Raw genomic sequence first — 21056 nt, forward strand, 5'->3', positions numbered from 1 at the left:
TTATTTTACCTTTATTTAAGTTAAGAACAAATTCTTATTTTCAATGATGGCCTAGGAACAGTGGGATAACTGCCTGTTCAGGGGCAGAATGACAGATTTGTACCTTTTCAGCTCGGGGGTTTGAACTTACAACCTTCCGGTTACTAGTCCAACGCTCTAACCACTAGGCTACCCTGCCGCCCCATAACATGACAGACATTGAAAGAGGAGAAAGGAGGGTTAGTGGTTATTGGTGAGCAGAGGCGTAAGACAAGGAGATTGAGGCGGTTTAGCATTTCCTGTTAGTATCGAGGCAGCCATGCAACAACAGTCGTGGAAATGAAAGGAGATACAGCGCATGGAAGCGGATCTCAGACAGCAGACGAATATGGGCCAGATCTGGTTGTTTGGTGACACATACAGTATAGCTCAGTTTTGGCACCACAATGCGTCATATGGTCCGAATGTAGGAGCTGCGAACTGGGGGAGGATTGGCACTTTTCTTATGGGCCATCTCTGGCTTGATTTAAGTGGCCCTAACAACATCCCATAGTTATTGGGCTACTTTTGGTCAGGATGTGGGCCACATCCACCTTGCCGGGCAAGGTCTGGACATTTCATGCTACATATCCACTTCAGGACCGTAACACCAAGTGGTTAACTCGGCCAAACGGTAAATCGTAATATTTTAGATTATGTCCGAAATTGGGCCATCGTATAATTTTGCTGTCTGGGGTGTGTGAGGGATGCTGTCTCCCACTGAGACTTGGAGTTGGGATTGGGGCGGGGTTGTTCAGGAACCTTACCGTGCTCTCCTCTAGAATGGAGTTAAACTTTGAGCCCAGAAGCTCTGTCTTAAGCTGTGCAAGAGTTAGGAAAGAGAAAAAGAGACAGAAGAACGCAGAGAAGCGATGAAGCAGAAAACAGTGGTCTGGAAAGGCTTTGGTCGCAGCTACACCAGTGGTACTGGGACTGATAGCTATAGTGGTACTGGGATTCTCAGGCTAGGCCAGTAGTTGGCTGGGGAAGTTTACATGTTCTCTTTAACATGAGAAGTTTTATGAGTATTTATGAGTATCTCCACGGAATTAACCTTACTGTACATCAAAAATGGGACATGATTTGAACGAGTATAGTATCAGTAACGGGTAAGCTATCATGTTCCCGTCTAAGACAGATCTGAGGATGGTCATTATCTCCATTATTGTCATCATCATCAACATGTCTCACCACTTTCTTCCTCAAACATTGTTTGTCCTTCTTGACTGTGCTGTAGTACAATGCTGGGTTCTCCAGTTTAGAGACCAGGTCCTGCCCAGGGTTGCCATTCTCTCTGGGGGGTGGAGTCACAAGATCAGACTCGGTCTCATGGCCACTAACTAACTCAGGGTGACACTCCAAGCCTGGGCATCCATTTTAAAACAAGGGCCTGTTTCCCAACATAGTTAATGATCTACAGGCCTATGGTTCATGGTTGTGGTTATTGTTTCATGGGTTTAGTTGCGGTTGAGCTGACACCCTCTCTTAGAGCGACTTCCTGTAAAAGCTTCTGTCTAAATGTGATGTATAGCTATAATGCTGAAGCACCTTAGTTAAGTAGGCTACCATGGCTGTATTTTTAGCATAGCAGGTCAAGGGTACAAAGCAGTATCAAAGCAGGGAATTGAGCCTGCAAACTATAGGCTACGGTTAGTCTGGCTTGCTAACCCGCTAACTCGCTCTGGCGTTAGCATAACTAATGACCATGATTCTCACGTGCGTCCATCGATCAATCATTCACTCATGAATGCACAGAGGTGTTTTAGAATGGATGGCTAGGCTGAAGTGTTTCCTTATCGTCAATTCAAACAGGAAATGACTACCTGTAACTCGCATCGACCCCTGTCACAGTTAGCGACGGGTGGATACTCACTTCTTGTTGTTATGGCCCACATATCTCACTGCTGCGATGATGAAGGCGATGACAGCCACTCCACCGATGGTGCCAACGATCACTGCCATCATGTACTTCTCTAACGTCAGACAAGAACATCATATTGAAGACAGTGTAGAAACAGAAAATACTGTTTAACTAGGTCATGGTACTATAACTTATTTAATGAGATAATGCCATTTCAATATCAAGCCAATGGGGTAGCCAGTTGGTGGTCTTACTTATACAGTCAATCTACATATCATATAAAGGTGCTACACATCTCATTTCAATTCAATCTCTCATGTATGCTTGGCTATACAATTGGTTTGCCTTTTAATGGTATGCAGTTCTGTGTTTAACCATGAACCTGAACTTGTGTACTCACTCTCCTGTTGTAGCTCCAGATGAAAGCTCTCTGACCCGTACATGTTGCTAATGCTGCAGTGCACATTGACAGCACCGTTGCCCAGGCGCTCGCCCTTCTCCCGTAGTTTGATCATGCCCGTGGACGTGTGGCCGTCCGTGTGCGTGTAGTAGTTGTAGCGGCCGTCCGTGTCGTTGACGGTGATGTTCTTGTCGGGGAGGTAGAACTCGATGATGGGCTCAGGATTACCCATAGCCATGCAAACACACTGGACTCCCTCCCTCACCACTGTGCACTTGGACTCGTCCAGAAGGACTGGGGCGTCTGGAGAGAGGGTGGAAGTAGGGCTATGACTGACATGTAGAGTGGGATGGGATGGTGTAGCGTAGTGTAATGTAGTGTGGTACAATACGGTGTGACAATTTGTAAGTCGCTCTGGATAAGAGCGTCTGCTAAATGACTTAAATGTAAATGTAAATATGATACCATATGTTATGATACCACATGACATGATGACCCACTCACATTCCACAGTGATGTTGAGGGAGCTGCTGGCTCGTCCGTGTTCGTTCTCTGCCAGGCAGCGGTACTGTCCGTCTCCCTGAGGGTTGAGCTTCAGAAGCTCCAGCACAGACACCTCCGCGGCCGTGATGCTGCCCACCAGCTCCCCGTCCTTCAGCCAGGTGAGGGTGGGCGTGGGATTGCCTTGTGTGCTACATTGCAGGGAGATGGAGGAACCTTCCAAAATGGTCAGGGAGCCATTTACCACTGGCTCACTGGGAGGGTCTGCAAGGAGTAAAGAGAGGTGATGAAAAGTAGAGTTAAATGAGGAGAAAGAAAGGAGTTGAACAAAGGAGTCAATTACAGAGGATGAAATGTTGTGCTGTGTATCAACAAGAGCAGGAAGCTATGGGCCAGGTTTATCACATAACTAATACATTGTTATATATATTGCGCGTTACTACTTCACAGGAGACACATTTGAACATTTTTTATTTATTTTTTAGTCATAAAAATAAGTTTTGGGGCAGAAATGCCTTCTGGATTATGTGCACTTTCATGTGCCTTAATATCAAACTTGTATGCCATCTGTAAATATGAATATAATTGTTAAATTACGAGCCTAGTTGGTTTAGCCACGGAAAATGAGGGAACCTTCCCACTAGCCATGATTGGCTGAGATAATGGATGGGCTGGACAGGCTGAGATAATGGATGGGCTGGACATGCCGAGAGATGAGTTCGGACTGGTCTGCCATGTATGCTTCCGTCTATAATGAGTTGCTCAGTATGTCTAGGTCATCCTTTCTAACACAGATTTTTCTGAAAGATAGTTCTCCACTTTCTGGAGGACCAAGTTTTGAAATCAGTGGAATTCCCTGTGGAAGCAGAGCATGATAGCTAAGGAGATGGAGAAAATGTAAGCGTTTTATAGCAAATGTGGAGGGAGTCAAAAAGAAAACACGGAAGTCTGCTGTATAAAACACCTGTCTCCGGATTACATCTTCATAATTAAGGGCAACCATGTCATCCGTGACAGAGGGAGAAGCGTTCATCCATGTACTGTAAGAGAGTATAGCTAGCTACATTTTCAGATATTATACATTTCTAATTTTGTCAGAAAGTCATTTTCATTGCAAGCTAGCTAGTTAACGTTAGCTGGCTGGCTCGCTAGCAAATATTACGTGTATGATCTGTGTAGTAATATTATTCGTATGGCAGAGCCATTTGCTAGTAAAGCTACCTGTAGATTCATGCAGGGTACTAATGCTATGAGTTGGGATAATAGTTAATTGTTTAGCCAGATAGCTAGTTATCTACATGTCTAAACAAAAGACTCCACTATGCAATTAGCCATTTCACTGTACAGTTTACACCTTCTGTATCCTGTGCATATGACAAATAAACTTTGATTTTATTTGTTATAGTGTGTCTTTACCAGAGACTGTAATGTGAAGAACAGCATGACCTACCCCAAAATCAAATTAGGATATAACGTTAGGCCAACGAGACAGTGTCCAAGTTAAAAAATTAAACCATAAGCTATTTTCTGTAATTAGCGAACCATTAACATGTAAATAATAATCTTGTTGTGAGTTTATTTTCCTGTAATAATTAACTGTATACAGACATGTTGATAGAAGTAGTATAAACCAGCCTATAGTCTTAAAATCTTTGGTTGTTTAGTACATGATCATACTCACTGTTTAGCACATGGCCTCACATGTGAATCCTTACAGAGATGGGTGAGGCTATGTCTTAAGAGGGTGTGAACAATGCTGAATGGGTGTAGACAAAGAAGAGCTCTCCAGTAGGTCTACCAAAACATTCAAGTGCCATTTTCTTAAAAGTGGGGTTACAAGTTAATCAACTTTCAAAGCAGAATTAGTTTGACATTGTTCCTCAACTGTAATGTTTGATATACCATTTTCTAGTCTCTACTTTTATCCAATGTAAAAGCCGGTCGAGCCGGTCGGTCACATATGCAAGTGACAGAAACTAAAATGTCAGCTTGGTTGACATACTGTCTAACTACAATGATTAAATGTAACTATTTTTGATTATTCCACAAACACCATGTTGCACAATGACACTCACACAAGACGGCCAGATACATGGACGTGTTCATGACGCCATAGCCGTTATCCCCCACACAGGTGTAGATACCCTCCTGAGAGGGGGTTAAGTCGTCCAGGGAGAGCGAGGCATTGGAGGCTGTGTCCCACAGCAGCTCCTGGTCCCCAAAAAGCCAGGAGATCCTGGGAGGAGGGTTACTGTCCACCTCGCAGTGCAGCGTTACCGAGCTGCCCTCCATCACCTCCGCGGACACGTTCACCCACACCGAGCGAGGGGCATCTGGGGTGAGAGGAAGGGGAAGGTGGGGTTAGAATTGTAAAAGTGACAAGTGTATAACCTGGTTAAACCAGACCCAACACTGCGCTCATCATTGTTTCAAAGAAAAACAAAGGTGAAACGTAGAAAAACAGGTTCTGGATGCCAGGCTAACATACCCAATGCTTACCATGTCGCAATCATGCAATACATTGCTAAATCAAGTTGTTATCCTTCTACTGTAGATGGAGAATAATGGGTGACTGTCGATACTGACAATGGTTCTGCAACGGTCAGTTGGTCACTTACACTTGACGTCCAGAGAGATGAGTCTCTCGTAGACCAGGGTGGTGTTGGGGTAGGAGACCCTGCAGCCCAGCAGCTGACCGTTGTGCATGGGCCTGGGGGTGAAGGTGAGCGTGCTGGACAGCACGGCTGTGTTGCTCTCTGCCACGTAGTCTGAGGTATACTCAGGTTCAGGCAGGTAGTCTGTGTACATCCATTGGATCTCTGGGCTATTCTCTGGACAGTTGTCTGGAGCATAGCAGGTCAACTCCAGATTCTCGTCAGCGACTATCTCCTCAGGGATGTCAATGTTCGGCTGGTCTGGGGGACAGAGAGGACATAAGTGAACAAGTGAAAATGCACCAATTCGCAATATTTACCTATTCTCGTTAAAACTACAATAATTATAATCACAGCTAGTGCAATCCTAGCCTGGTCCCAGATCTATTTGTGCTTGCCATCTCCTACTGTCAGTGTCCACAGTAGTTGACAAGACAGCACAACATATATGGTACCAGGCTAGGGCAAACCAGCCCATAAATGTGGCACATTCAATTATAAAAATGGCCTCTCAGGGTCTCTCAGCAGGCTTACCCAGCACCTTGAGCTCAGAGAAGTCTGGGTAGGTGTAGATGTTGGCACCGCCCAGGTCGGCACGGAAGTAGTACCTCCCTGAGTGCTCTGTACCAATATTACTGATGAGCAGAGTGCAGTTCCTCTGGTGCAGGTCCCCGATGAGCTTGGTACGCCCTTGGTAACTTTCATGTACGATTTCTGTGCGCGTCTTGAACACCACAGGTGGGAAGAGCTGGGGGTAGGGCTGGCCAAAGTACCAGATTCCGTGGATGCCGTAGTGCAGACGGATACCGGACGGGTACATGAATGTGCAGGGGATGACCACGCAGGAGTTGGTCATGGCCGAGATGTCCCTGGGTATCCATACGTTCCACTGGCCACTGACATCTGAGGGAGGAAAGGAGGGATATGGGACTAAGATTGGAAATGGGAATATTGAGAGCGAAACTGTATACTCTATTAATGAACAATAAATCTAGAATACATCTAGAGTTTCAAATGGAATGAACAGAGAGAACAGAGGATGATATCATGATGTTATCCCTGCTTGAGACGGTAAGAGCAGAGACCCTATGTGGAGGAAGCATATGTCTCACTCTCACCACTGGCACCACTGTTTAGGTGAGAGGGACTAGGTTGAGCCAAGATGGACGCCAGCCAGCCATCACAAAGCATAGGAACAGTAGGCTGATTCCCTGCTGCCATGTGTGCCAGTTGGACCCTGTGACAACGCTGTACCCTTTTGTTTTAGTGTTGTTTGCTGTACGTTTGACACACTCTAAAAAGTCAACTGTCAATCAGTTTCACATTGCAATTGCATATCTAGATTACTGGATTTCTTAGCATTACATCTGTAGTCTTCAAGGGAATTTACAGTCTTATTTATTGTGATGTAATCGAGTAGTTATTCACACTGACAAGAGGGAATGAGAAACATACAAGTTTTACCTTTGATGATTAGCAACAGCGGCAGAAGCAGCTCCAAACACCACATGGTGTCTATTTAACCCTGAACCAGAGGCCTCTGCAACAGACATCGGACCTTAATTACACATCCGCAACTTCACACTTTACCATTCTGTTCTGGACCAATGGAGCCCAATGCTATGTGATATATATTGAATATCACATTATAGTGACATATAAGTATGTGGTGACATATAGCTGCAATGGTTAAATGGTCTTTTTTTGTTTGTTTACATATTCTTACGAGCCTATGTCGCTTTTATCTCAGGTAACAATGACATATGTCAACATGATGGTGTGTAAAAAGACAGTAGACATTACTGACTATTACCTTGAATTGCTCAATGGGCGAAAAGTAGCCAAGACAGAAAATATCGGATTCCTCAGATTAGTGGTCGCAGTAGTAGTAGTAGTAGTAGTAATGTTCACTAGAGGGTGCCCAATCACACCCAGACACCTCAACAGCCCTTAACTTCTCTGTAAAAAAAAAAACACACAAAAAAAAACCACACAAGTGACATCAGCATCAGGCGATGACATCAGCCCTGCAGCCTTAGATGGACAGCAGGCTCTTCACTGGCACAGGCACTGGCACATAGACATGGTGACGCACACTCTCTGAGTGCTAGTAGAGTCACTCATTAGGCTATTCATACGTAAGTCCCAGGTCTTCGACGGACAGTCACTGTTGGGACCTGTTCAGAACCATGACTCACTACCCTAGTCCCTAGGCCCTTATCCGTTACATTACGTCATGGCGTCAACCATCATCATTTGGTCCGTTGGTTGTTTGGACCCTTTACTCTGTATCTACCAGTCTGTGTCTCCCCCTGCATGTCATCCATGATGCTATGGAGGCAATGACTTGTCTTTGGCCCCCCTCCGAGCAGCCGGTGGCTGCAGATGGTGGGCCTAAGAGTGGATTGTGTTGGAGAGCTCCATGATTAACACATCACTACGTCCCCAGACAGTCTATAGGCTGGTAAGCTGTGTTCCTACGGAAAATAAGGGCACATTCTGTTGGTTTTAGGCAGTTTGGCAACAACAGTGAGAGGTTATTCTGGGCTGAGGCACACAGACATCCCATTCTCAAACATGAGATTGTACGCACACAAACAGCATGCTCGTGCGCATTTCCAAACTGTGTCGTAACACTTATACACACAGACATACACATTTAAAATCCAAAGTAAAAAAATACGGTCCACATACAGATCAATTATAAAGTTGACTTGGACCCCTTCAAACCAAACCATGAGGCTCTAGGTCAGGGCAATCATAGCCAATGCCAGTAAAATATTTCTTAAACATTGCGTCAAGCTGTACCATCTGCATTAGACAAAACCCCAAGAGAAGGGACTGTGTCTGAGCTGAGAGTCAAATGCATCAGCAATGGCGGGATGAACAGAATAGCCCGGAGAGCAGGGCACTGACACCACCAGCAACAACAACGAGAGCCATTGATTGACAGACAAACGGCCAGCACAGAGACCAGCCACAGACCACTTGCCTCATACCTGCTTCAGCACCAGGCTCCGGCTCCCTCTCGGTTCCTCCCCTCGGCTCTGTCGGTTCTACGTTCTCCCCGGGCGTGTAGTTCCCTTGTGTGTCTCCGCAGGTTGTAAAATCCTGTCTGCCGGGTTCTATGGATTCTAAGACAGGGGATGGGGAGAGAAAGAGGGACAGAAGCAGAGAGAGAGAGAGAGACAGGGAAAGAGGGAAAGAGAGCGACTGTGTGAGCTGCAGGCTGTGGTGAATGTGTGTGGTGGGTAGTTTTGAATATGAATTCAAACATTTCTCTGCCTTTTCCTAGACCCACTCCACGCATTCCTGTCGTCTACCGCCCTCTCTGCTGTGGCCAGTCTGTCTCAGACCATGGACCAGGCCTTTGACTCTCACAACCAGGTCAAAGTAACCCTGCTAGCATTAGATAACTTCCCCGCTAGAACCTACTGTATCCACAAAGAGCCAGTGACCTCAGGGTGAAGTTGAGTCATAATATCACTATGACTAGTGACTATGACGAGAGGAGCATGGCTGGGTGTATACCCATACAGATGAGTATATTCTCCATTTCCAAACAGTTCCATTGGAATCATACATCCCCCTCAGCTAGAGGCTTTAGTTATTGTACGGTGCCCTCGTTGACTACCGTTTGCAGCCAACATGAGTAAAAAAAAAAAAAATTAAACTAAGCCAAAAGATGCTAACCTGGGATTTTGATCTAGAAATGAACAATGACGGTTCTTATTTTATTACAAAAAAATAAGTATATTGGTGTTGTAAAATGTTTTGGGCATTCCCTTGGACACACGACACACACCAAATATTTTCCCACATAAGGTATGTTTGTGGATGTGGGATGATAACAGGGTCCAGCAAGCAACTAGGAGGACCCCCTACTTTACATATCAACGCAACAAAGAATACTTCTATTTCATAGTGGAGCGGTTGTTACAGTTTAAGTGGCGTGAGTCACTGTATCCAAGAACCATTAAGCCATAGGCCAAATGATGACATCCACCAAGCCATGGATGTTTTCAAGGGAATCCCAACACAAACACAATTGAGGATGGGCTAAGTAGGCCTAGGTGGGGGAGGTTGGTAGAGTCAGAGTGAATACCTCATTCACAGACTGGAGCCTGTACAGACGAATGTGCAGCATGCCACAGACCCCTACACACACGCGCAGCACACGGCGTGCCAACACACTTCGCACAGTGGCCCTTACGGCGCCACGACAGCTATGTGACCTTCCTCCCTGCCCCCTCATCTCTCCTCCCCCCATCCTCCTCCACTCTCTGTCGTTCCGTTGGGACAAAGCAGTGCTTCCCTGAGCCATGGTCATTTTTTGTGTGTGCCTGTGCGTGTGCCTGTGTGTGTATGTACGTGTCCACATGGGGAGGGTTCCTCCTAAAAGCTGAGAGTGTATGCATGCTCATCTGCTAATCTGACCACTATCGCACTGTCATTGTTAGCACTGTTGGCATGGCAACATTTCCAAACTGCTATACTTTAGTTAATGGTATTGAGACAAAAATAACACGTTGATTACATAATTTTATAAAGTTGTTTCTTATTCATGATTGTCGGGTTCTGTGTGTTATACAGTTATAACAACATTACACTGCTACAGGTCACAGTTCTGTATTGTGATACACACTGTAGTTGAAATGTACAGCGTAAGTAATGACCTTAGTGTGGACTTTCACTCTAGAAACATTCACATTGTATAAATGACTGCAACACACATTCCCCTTTAGGAGTCTATGGGAGAATCTCAATTGGCTTTGCTCGCCTCCTGCATCCTCTCCTCTGTCCAGGGAATCTGGAAACAAATGTCCTTGTATGAAATGAGACTCTCCTTCTCCACTCAAGCATCAGCAGGCAAATGATGTTTCTAGAGGTGGAATCCCAAAATAAATGTGTAAAGTGATAAAAAAAAATGTAGCTAGTTGTGCAAGACGTTTTAATGGTAAAATAATAAGTAGTGTATCGTTTTTAAATGTGTGCATGCTTTTCTCATTCAAGAAAACAACAGCTGATTCAAAGGGGGTGTGGCCTAACGGCGCTAGCCGCCGCTAGGATGCTCTTGTGGACACTCCTTCGTTCGCCAACTAACGAATTGACGCTGTCCTCAACCTCTCGACCACTTATCGGTTTCCGGGTCACAGAGGAGAAGAGGACGGGGGAGTCGAGGAGAGGACGTACTTATGCTCAATTGAGAATCTCCCTAGGCGTACACTCGATCACTCCTCCTGTTCTTTATAACGTTTCACATAGCCTGTGGGGGCCGGATTATCCCAGCGCCAACACAGGGAGTTAATAGACAGAATAATCACAGGCATCCTTATACCTATAATTTCATTCTATCAATTATTATTCAAAGTGCATATGCCCTAGTGTAGGCTATTTCCATGACGAATAGTGCAACAATGAGACTATCGACACAGAATCAGTAGGGCAGAAACAGGCCATGACACCTTGCCATATTACCATGACTCATATTCCAAATGATCAACCAACAACAAATGGGCCCACTGTCCTCAAGAGAATGAGCCAGCTTAGCCAAGATCATTTGTATTCTTAATATCATATACTTTATGTATGTGAAGCTCGCTGGTGGCTCATAGGAATAAAGGAAACACTGTACGCGGAACACTGCCCATTGTGAGGCAGAAACTGGAGGAATTCTCCGGAACAGGCCAGCTCACAGCTTGCATTGCTGTTTGCCTGTGACGAGCGCTGGTCCACAAGCTCTGGCCCCCACTAAAATACTCCAAGGAGCAGATGGTCTTAAAGCCCTTTCCCCCCTCCCACACACACAGCACTCAGAGCTGCCTGTGAGAAGCCCACCCCTCCACAATCACTCCATATGACACATTCTGTGTGAGGTAGAGTGCTGCTTATAAGGCCACACTTACAAACTGTAAATTGATGACAGAATGCAGGTGTGACATGTACAGTGCCTGTACAGTTCCTACGTGTGCATGTACAGTAACAGTCAAAAGTTTGGACACACCTACTCATTCAAGGTTTTTATTTTTGCTATTTTCTACTTTGTAGAATAATAGTGAAGAAATCAAAACTATGAAATAACACATATGGAATCATGTAGTAACCAAAAAAGTGTATATTTTATATTTGAGATTCTTCAAATAGCCACCCTTTGCCTTGATGACAGCTTTGCACACTCTTGGCATTCTCTCAACCAGCTTCATGAGGTAGATACCTAGAATGCATGTCAATTAACATGTGTGCCTTCTTAAAAGTTCATTTGTGGAATTTCTTTCCTTCTTAACGCGTTTGAGACAATCAGTTGTGTTGTGACAAGGTAGAGGTGGTATACAGAAGATAGCCCTATTTGGTAAAATACCAATTCCATATTATGGCAAGAACAGCTCAAATAAGCAAAGAGGTCAGTCATTCTGGAAATTTTTCAAGAACTTAAAAAGTTTCTTCAAGTGCAGTCGCAAAAACCATCAAGTGCTGTGATGAAACTGGCTCTCACGAGGACCACCACTCAGAAATTGCAGCCCAAATAAATGCTTCACGGAGTTCAAGTACCAGACACATCTCAACATCAACTGTTCAGAGGAGACTGTGTGAATCAGGCCTTCATGCTCGAATTTCTGCAAAGAAACCACTACTAAAGGACACCAACAAGACGAAGAGACTTGCTTGGGACAAGAAACACTTGCAATGGACATTAGAAAATATGTCCTTTGGTCTGATGAGTCCAAAATTGAGATTTTTGGTTCCAACTTCCGTGCCTTTGTGAGACGCAGAGTAGGTGGGGGTGCTTTGCTGGCGACACTTTCTGTGATTTCTTTAGAATTCAAGGCACACTTAACCAGCATGGCTACCACAGTATTCTGCAGTGATATGCCATCCCATCTGGTTTGCGCTTAGTGGGGCTATCATTTGTTTTTCAACAGGACAATGACCCAAAACACACCTCCAGGCTGTGTAAGGGCTATTTGACCATGGAGAGTAATGGAGTGCTGCATCAGATGACCTGGCCTCCACAATTACCCGACCTCAACCCACTGGAGATGGTTTGGAATGTGTTGGACCGTAGAGTGAAGGAAAAGCAGCCAAGCTGGTTGAGAGAATGCCGAGAGTATGCAAGGCTGTCATCAAGGCTAATTGATGGTGGCTAATTTGAAGAAGAATCTCACATTTGTTTGGTTACTACATGATTCCATATGTGTTATTTCATAGTGTTGATGTCTTCCCTATTATTCTACAATTCTGAAAATAGTAAAAAATAGACAAAAACCCTTGAATGAATAGGTGTGTCCAAACTTTGGACTGGTACTGTATGTGTGCATCCAGGCATTTATTTTCTGAGTGCATTTGTGTGTGTGTATGCACTTGCATGCATTCAAGAGTGTATTTGTGTGGGTCTATCCGAATGTGTGTATCCTCTACCTGGCAGCCGTGTGTCTCTGGACCAGTATCCAGTACAGTGCCTCCCAATGCAGTCCCAGCACAGTGGACAGATGGTGAACCACAGGCCTCCTCTCTCTCTCTCTCTTCCACCCTGCCCAGTAGGGGGCGGCAAACAGAGCAGTCACCTGAATAACCCTAAAGGCAGGAGGCCAAGACCTACAGCGGAAAGATTTGTATCGCCATTTTCAATCCTCCCACAAACCTCCTCAATGTCCGAATCCTTTGCCTTCGCATAACCTTCTATGCTGGCATTATTTCCTTTTGTACCACATATAGATTGAAGGTGTGTGTTGGTTTATTCCTCCCTATAAAGTACTTTCGCATCAGTGGTCACGCAGGAGAAGAGCCAGAGAAAGGAACCTATTTCTTAAGACTATTTAGCCACAATGGTTCACATGAAAAAATACATCTCTTAATATAGTTTCTGTAAAAAGCTTTTGTATGTGTTCAGCACACAAGGACATTATGGCACAATAAGCTCAAAACAGTCTGTCCGAATTTGGATTTGGAATCTTCATTTACTGTCGTATCTGCTTTCAGAATTCTAAATAATTGTGGTGAGACACTGGCAAAAGCTCTGGTAAAAGCAGGAACTGTTCATTTCTCGGTGGTACTCGGAGGAAAATCTGTCCTGTGATTATTGCATGGCTTTCGCAGCACACACCCACGCATGCGCACACGCACGCACACACACACGCACGCACGCACGCACGCACGCACGCACACACACACACACACACACACACACACACACACACACACACACACACACACACACACACACACACACACACACACACACACACACACACACACACACACACACACACACACACACACACACAATCACAAGATCACTCACTTGCTCATTTGCCACTTCACTTACCCACTCACATTAGAATCACGTTGAAAGATGTATTTTATATTTTTGTTTACTGCAAATGAAAACCAAGAAGAGAAGCATTCTCGTTTTACTCGATGTCTTACCAATTTCGCGTCATGCCGCTGAGTATTAAATGAAAAACAACTGAAATCCAATACATTTGCTATATATATATATATATATATATTATTGAAGACACATTGAACCCTTATACAGACACTGCTCCTCATACCTTCAATATTACTGTAGAACAGCAAGAGTCGTTCAGGTGTAACAACTCATCCAAAGTCAACACCTAGACCAGTGGTTCCCAAACGTTTATCAACAGCGGCACACCTTGATGGGATAAACATTTCGGCAGAACACCTAACATTAACCTATTAACGTATAATGTATTAATGCATAGTTCCTTACTCATTATGATTCATTTGAGTGTAGGCTACCCCTTTAAGAGCATCCAGGAATCCACGCCCCCCCAAAAAAAAAAAAAAAAAAAAAAATGTGCTCAGGCAGTTTTGAACGGTTTGAGCTAGAGAGGAGCGTTTTTCTGCATTGTAAAGGTTCGTCCACGGACACGAAGCCGTGATCGGTTTGTTTCTATGGCAGAGGCTGTGGTACAGCTTAGCCTAATCAGACTTGCCTGTGCTAATGGTTCTTGTAGGCAAAGCAAAATTATACAAATGACTTCGCTCTTGATGCCAACCTGAGCATTATTGGACTTGAAAAACAACGGTACAGATATAACCATGTGCCAATGTCAATATATTATTAATGTATTGTCAATGTTTTATCTGAGCGCACTGGTGCTCCCAAGTCAAAATGCCATTAGCATTCCACAGGTCAGGTCACCTTTATAAGTAAGGGATCAAAACAATTCAGCACACCGGTTGAAAACCACTGACCTAGACATCTCTAACAAAATGTACAACACACAGAGAGGCCAAAAAGCACTGAGCAACCAAGTCAATAGCCTCCATCAATTGAAGTAAATAATCAATCTTGGCCATAAAACCAACTAACTCCATGGATCAACTGACTCCGACTATCTCCATGGACCAATTAACTCCAATTAACTCCATGAAAAGGATATTGTCCAGAGCTTTTACTCACCTGTGCAGTCAGGTGAGTGTCGCAGGCGTTTCTCTCCCTCTCTTGGGCTTCTAGCCTCAGCGCCAACAAGCCTGTCCCCAACAACAAGCACACGTACAACTATAAGCTAACCGTCACGCCACCACTCACGCTGCCATGAAGAGACCTCTCGCTCCTCTCTGTACCATGCCCCATCAAGAGGGGGAGGGGGGTAAACTGCCCACCCTCCTCCTCTCCCATATGGAGATCAGTCTCCTCAGTGTACCAGCATTGTTCAGTGCCTTTGCCTCGAGGCCCAGCCATTCATAAATGCACACCCCGCACCGCCCTGGCCACAATGACCTCCACTGTTCCCACTCATCCCAACAGACGTGGGTGAGGCTTTGAGCTCCAAGACCCTTTCCATCCAACACGGCCATTCGTTTAACATTGGATGGGTCCGAGCATATTCGTTTGTTTTGGATTGATGGAGTGCCACATCCTTGTTTGAGGTCACTACTACGCCAAAGGGGAATGGGAGAGGGGACGGGGAGGAGGGGGACAAACAGGGTAAAGAGATGGGAATTAAAATAACAATGTCATTGTATGGAAATGCTAGTTGTTGTGTGGTAGAAGACCTCTCAGAGGCTAATACAGTATATGCCACTCATGTCCATATGTAATCTATAGACCAATTTCAACGATAGCTACAGTACCTGTAGCTGCCACCTAACCTGGCCAAAAGAGGGCTTGACCGATACATTTTCCACCACAATCTTCTAAACGGCTGGATATTGAGAATAATGAAAGTCACTAAACTTGACCATACTGAACTGGTGTTTGAGGGCACAATGAGGAGCATGTGACCTCAAATCGCATCACTTCCTGCGTGACCAGCTCATAAACCATGGACGCATGGTCAAAAACTCCCTTACAGGCCTCAAGGGGCCCTATCCTTCCCTCCAGCCCAATTTTTTATGACCTTTTCCAAGATTGAAGGTTGACAACTCAAATGTACTATATAAGAAGGAAGGGCAATATATTTACTGTGCAAAAATATAAACGAAACATGTAAAGTGTTGGTCCCATGTTCCATGAGCTGAAATAAAAGATTTGCCAAGACATTCCATCCACCTGACAGGTGTAGCATATCAAGAATCTGATTAAACAGCATGATCATTACACAGGTGCACCTTGTGCTGGTGACAATAAAAGGCCACTCTAAAATGTGCGGTTTTGTCAGACAACACAATGCCACAGATGTCTCAAGTTTTGGGGGAGTGTGCAATTGGCATGTTGACTGCAGGAATGTCCATTAGAGCTGTTGCCAGAGAATTTAATGTTAATTTCTCTCCCATAAGTCACCTCCAACAACGTTTTAGAGAATTTGGTATTATGTCCAACCGGCCTCACAACCTCAGACCACGTGTAACCTCGCTGGATTGTCTGAGACCAGCCACCCGGACAACTGAAGAAACTCAGCATTTACAGTATGTCTGTAATAAAGCCCTTTTGTGGGGAAAAACACAGGTCCTGGCTCCCCAGTGGGTGTACCTATGCCCTCCCAGGCCCACCCAAGGCTGCGCCCCTGCTAGACCTGTGTATTGTATTTATTTAAATTGACTGATTTTCTTATATAACTCAGTAAAAAAAAAAATGAAATTGTTGTATGTTGCGTTCATATTTTTGTTCAGTATATTTACTAACATTTATTTCATGACACAAACAATTACAACAATAACAATATTATGTATGATATGACCACTTAAATTAAGATATTGAACAAATCTATTGGGGCAAGTTCAGGTGGCACAGGCTCGATCTGAAAATGTTTGCTTCCATTTGGAGCCTTCTGAACATGACCCATTGACTAGAGTGACTGTAATTGCAGTATGAGAACATTCACATGTGTTTTTAGGGCCAGAGGAAAGGTCTAAATATGATTAAATGCTGAAAACCAATGATATGCACATGGCATATGTCCATATCTAGATAATAATACTGCAATATTATTATGATATTGCGATATACACTGAGTGTATACAACATTAGGCACACCTTCCTAATATTGAGTTGCACACAGTTTTGCCTGGAGTACAGCCTCAATTTGTCGGGGAATGGACTCTACAAGGGGTCGAAAGCGTTCCACAGGGATGCTGGCCCATGTTGACCCCAATACCTCCCACAGTTGTGTCAAGTTGGCTGATGTCCTTTGGGTGGTGGGACCATTTTTGATACACACAAACTGTTCAGTGTGAAAAACCCAGCAGCGTTTCAGTTCTTGACACAAACCGGTGCGCCCGGCACCCTACTACCATACTCCATTCAAAAGCACTTACGTTTTTGTCTTGGCCATTCACACTCTAAATGGCACACATACACAACTCAGTTGTCTCAAGGCTTAAAAATCCTTCTTTGAGGTTAACCTGTCTCCTCCCCTTCATCTATACTGGTTAAAGTGGATCTAACAATTGACATCAATAAGGGATCATAGCTTTCTCCTTGATTCACCTAGTCAGTCTATGTCATGGAAAGAGCAGGTGTTCCTAATGTTTTTCAGACTCAGTACACACTCTGTATTGCTCAGGCCTTTATTAGAAAATGGAGCATGAAAACAGAATGTTGAGGGGAGCTGCTCCCTGTGCCTCTTGACTTAACCTCTCTCCACCCAAGACTCCTCCACCCCCCCTCCTCCGGACACAGTAGCCATTGTCTCCCAGATCCTGCTGGGAGAAAAGAACAGCACAGCTCGAGCCTGACACCGCACAACACTGGGAAGTCGATGTGCACAGATAATTGTCTTTTAATCACAACAATCCCCTTTTCTCTCTGCTCTCACTCCTCTCTCTCTCTCGTTGGATTTTTCTGTCTTCTGGTGGCATTAGCTAATTCAACCCATTGCTCTTCTTGTTCTACGATTTCTCACATTAGTCTTCCATTGTTTGGTCATGGCAGCATTCAAGTGAATCATGTTTCTTCTTCTGCTTCTTCTAGTTCACTGTCATCACCACCACCATCATCATCACCCACTACCATCGCCAAATACACACTTACTCACTTACTCTCTCTCACACTTACTCACTTACTCTCTCTCACGCGCACACACACACACTCGCACACACACACACACACACACTTACTCGCACACACACACACACACACACACACACACACACACACACACTCACACTCACACACACACACACACACACACACACACACACACACACACACACACACACACACACACACACACACAGGCATGTTTAGGGAGTTTTGGGCTCTTGTTGGACAGAGATGGCCAGGCCAGAGAGAGAGGGTGAGAGAGCAGAGCACACACTGAGAAAGGATCCACACCTACCCATCCACCTTTGGTGGACAGGAGAGATGCATGGTTGTCATTTGTGACCTCCCAAGTGGAGCAGCAGTCTAGCGGTGCTCAAGGCGTCACTAAAGACCCGGGTTCGATCCCGGGCTGTATCACAGACGGCCGTGATCGTAAGTCCCATAGGGTGGCACACAATTGGCCCAGCGTCGCCAGGGTTAGGGGAGGGTTTGGTCTTGGGGGGGAGGGGGGTGGGGGGTTTGTCATTGTAAATAAGAATTGCCTAATTAAAAAAAGGTTAAATAAAAGAAAATGTGATTTATTGGTACGCTTCAAAACAGGGTGTCAGTAGAGAGACATCAATCAATCAATCAAATGTATTTATAAGCCCTTTTTACATCAGCCGATGTCACAAAGTGCTATACAGAAACCCAGCTTAAAACCCCAAACAGCAAGCAATGAAGCACGGTGGCTAGGAAAAACTTCCTAGAAAGGCAGGATCCTAGGAAGAAACGTAGGAACCAGGCTCCGAAGGGTGGCCAGTCCTTTTCTGGCTGTGCCCGGGTGGAGATTATAACAGTACAACAGTCAAATACCTAAGCTCTTAGGGTACTACTCTCACTGATATATATATATATTTTTTAAAGAACCGTAAACTCATTATTTTCTCTCTCATTGATTAACATTCATCATCATCATCATCTGATGATACTAGCTTGCTATCTTGGTACATTCCAGACCTGGGTTCAAATACTATTTGAAATCAAGTACTTTATCTGGTGCTTTATTGAAGTTGCCTGGCTTAATGGATCAATAGAATAATCAAAACAATATAAACCCCATCTGGCACTTTATGCAGGCTAGAGCAAACTCTCAAAGTATTTGAAAGATTTCAAATAGTATTTGAACCCAGGTCTGGAACCTTCTGCTACATTCTACCATCATTGAAGTCTCATGACATTATGATGACATAGAATGATAATGTTGTCATTACGTCCATCTGTTCCAGCCATGGTTGGGTCCAAAGAAATCGGGTCACTAGATTATTGGATGTGTCTGTCACTACTGGCTTGTGTCCCTGTGGAACGGAGGATTTGCTCCCCAATCTGTGCTCCACTTGGCCTCATACCCAATTCTGGCTCTATCTTGGGAACTAAGTCAACTGTACTGAGATATAATGCCAAGATCATCTGAATTGGTGTAAACTGGTTGTCCCTATACTGAGTTACAATGCCAAGATCAACTGAATTGAATTTGTTTAAACTGGTTGTCCCAATGGGCCCTTCTCCCGAGGCACCTCATCTTATTTTCTAAAAGCTCAAATGGGATCACCCTCTCGAATAAGAAGAGAATAAGTGTACAAAACTTTGACGGGATATGAAACAGCACTCTACCCATCTAGCTATCCTAATTATTCTGTTACAATGCTGCGTATAGACCCAAGACAACATACTGTACAACCCTTGGCATTAATAAATGGGTGTGAGTCATGCTGTTGTTTTCAGCCTTAAAAAAAGACCACGGATGAGGAGAGAAACTCTGTTGCTATATCAAGGCTTCTAAAGCCGTACTGGTCCCAAACCTCCACAGCTGTCACATGAAAACAACTCTTCTGTTATAAAAGGTCACCAACTCACTCTCACAATGCCACACTCACCCTGTCACCAAAGCCTGAATGTGGCTGCGAACAACCAGGTGCTAACACATTTGAAAGACACGAGGCTGAACTCACAAACCACACCTTGTGAACTCGTTTGTGATAACCAATGCATTGTAATGGTACCCTGATACAGAGCATGCAATACAGTGTGAGGTATTAAAGGCAAACAATGGAATACAATGGAAGCATTTCAGCAGACTATCAAATAAAGTAGTATTAAGCAACAAGACCAATAGTGCTCTCAATAGGTATTACAGCCCTGAACAGACTGATGCAATTAAAAATAGTGATCAAAATCAAGTCAAGTAACATAATTGCACTCAAATCAAGATCAGTAATCTAAAGCTAAAATGAAACATAAGAACACAAGTCCCATACATGTGGTATGGCTCTTACCTCATCAGTTGATATGCACCCAGTGAAGAGCTCTAATGCCCAGCAGATAGGAACCAGCAAGTCCTCCTCTCCTATGGCATCTGCCTTCTCTCCTACTCCCTCCCGCTCTCATTTTCTCCTTCTCTCTCTCTCCCTTGTTGAATCAATCAAAGAAAACAAAGGAAAAACACAATTCTGTATCAGTTGTATTACTTTTAATATGCATTCATACCCTTAGGATAAATCTATCAAACATAAACCACTGTCTTTATATAGGCAACATCATTTAATTGTAGTGTCAGGCAGGTTGTAGTGAGTGAATAACATTGATTTGAAGATAGTTGGGCCCTCTTTGTGGAACATTTCAATATATAGCATGGCTTTCAGCCAATCAGCATAAAGGGATCGAACCACACGGTTTGTAATTATCTATATACCTCTTAGTTTGTATATTTGCTTTCATATCATTAGATCTATCCAAAAACAGGGTGACACAGCAAAATCTGGTGTGCTGGCAGAGTTGATGTACCAAGCAGGTGGTAGCTGGGCTCTTACCTTATACAGTACCAATCCTCATGACTCGCCATAGCAAAATTGGTTAACAATTAAATTCCTGAACACATTTCAATAAAAGGTATAAACAAAAGGCCACCATTCAGTCAGACCCAGTGTTACAGCACATCCATCACGTCTACATATTGGCAGACATTGAACATGGAGATTGAACAAGCAACGTGAAAGGCCTTTAGAGTAAAATCTATGGAAATAGGAAAGAAAGTATGGTTATGATGTTCATGTGGTGAAAATAGTAGATACCCATAAAGACAAAAACAAATACTGAAATACTAGTGTGCATTCTGTATGTTATACAGCA

At 44.1% G+C, this 21056-nt stretch overlaps 1 protein-coding gene across 8 annotated transcripts in view; it reads right to left on the reverse strand.

The window, feature by feature from the left end:
* LOC118367389 (myelin-associated glycoprotein-like) overlaps positions 1-20352 on the reverse strand; it is a 21972-nt gene extending 1620 nt beyond the window's left edge. The window contains exons 1-12 of one of the 8 annotated variants that reach the window (XM_035750796.2): positions 20204-20352; positions 8434-8568; positions 7248-7393; positions 6899-6974; positions 5969-6337; positions 5399-5695; positions 4856-5113; positions 2784-3044; positions 2280-2582; positions 1892-1991; positions 1210-1312; positions 786-839 (exon numbers count right to left, since the gene is read on the reverse strand). In XM_035750796.2, coding sequence (XP_035606689.1) covers positions 786-839; positions 1210-1312; positions 1892-1991; positions 2280-2582; positions 2784-3044; positions 4856-5113; positions 5399-5695; positions 5969-6337; positions 6899-6944 — 1791 coding nt within the window. In that variant the 5' untranslated portion in view covers positions 6945-6974; positions 7248-7393; positions 8434-8568; positions 20204-20352. Of the gene's footprint in view, positions 1-785; positions 840-1209; positions 1313-1891; positions 1992-2279; positions 2583-2783; positions 3045-4855; positions 5114-5398; positions 5696-5968; positions 6338-6898; positions 6975-7247; positions 7394-8433; positions 8569-13986; positions 14012-14864; positions 15003-20203 lie in introns of those variants that run through there. The other 7 variants (XM_035750800.2, XM_035750795.2, XM_035750799.2 and 4 more) reach the window with 7 other exon arrangements.
* Positions 20353-21056: the final 704 nt, after the last annotated feature.

The sequence above is a fragment of the Oncorhynchus keta genome, chromosome 34, assembly GCF_023373465.1.
Source record: "Oncorhynchus keta strain PuntledgeMale-10-30-2019 chromosome 34, Oket_V2, whole genome shotgun sequence".
Lineage (NCBI taxonomy): Eukaryota > Metazoa > Chordata > Actinopteri > Salmoniformes > Salmonidae > Oncorhynchus > Oncorhynchus keta.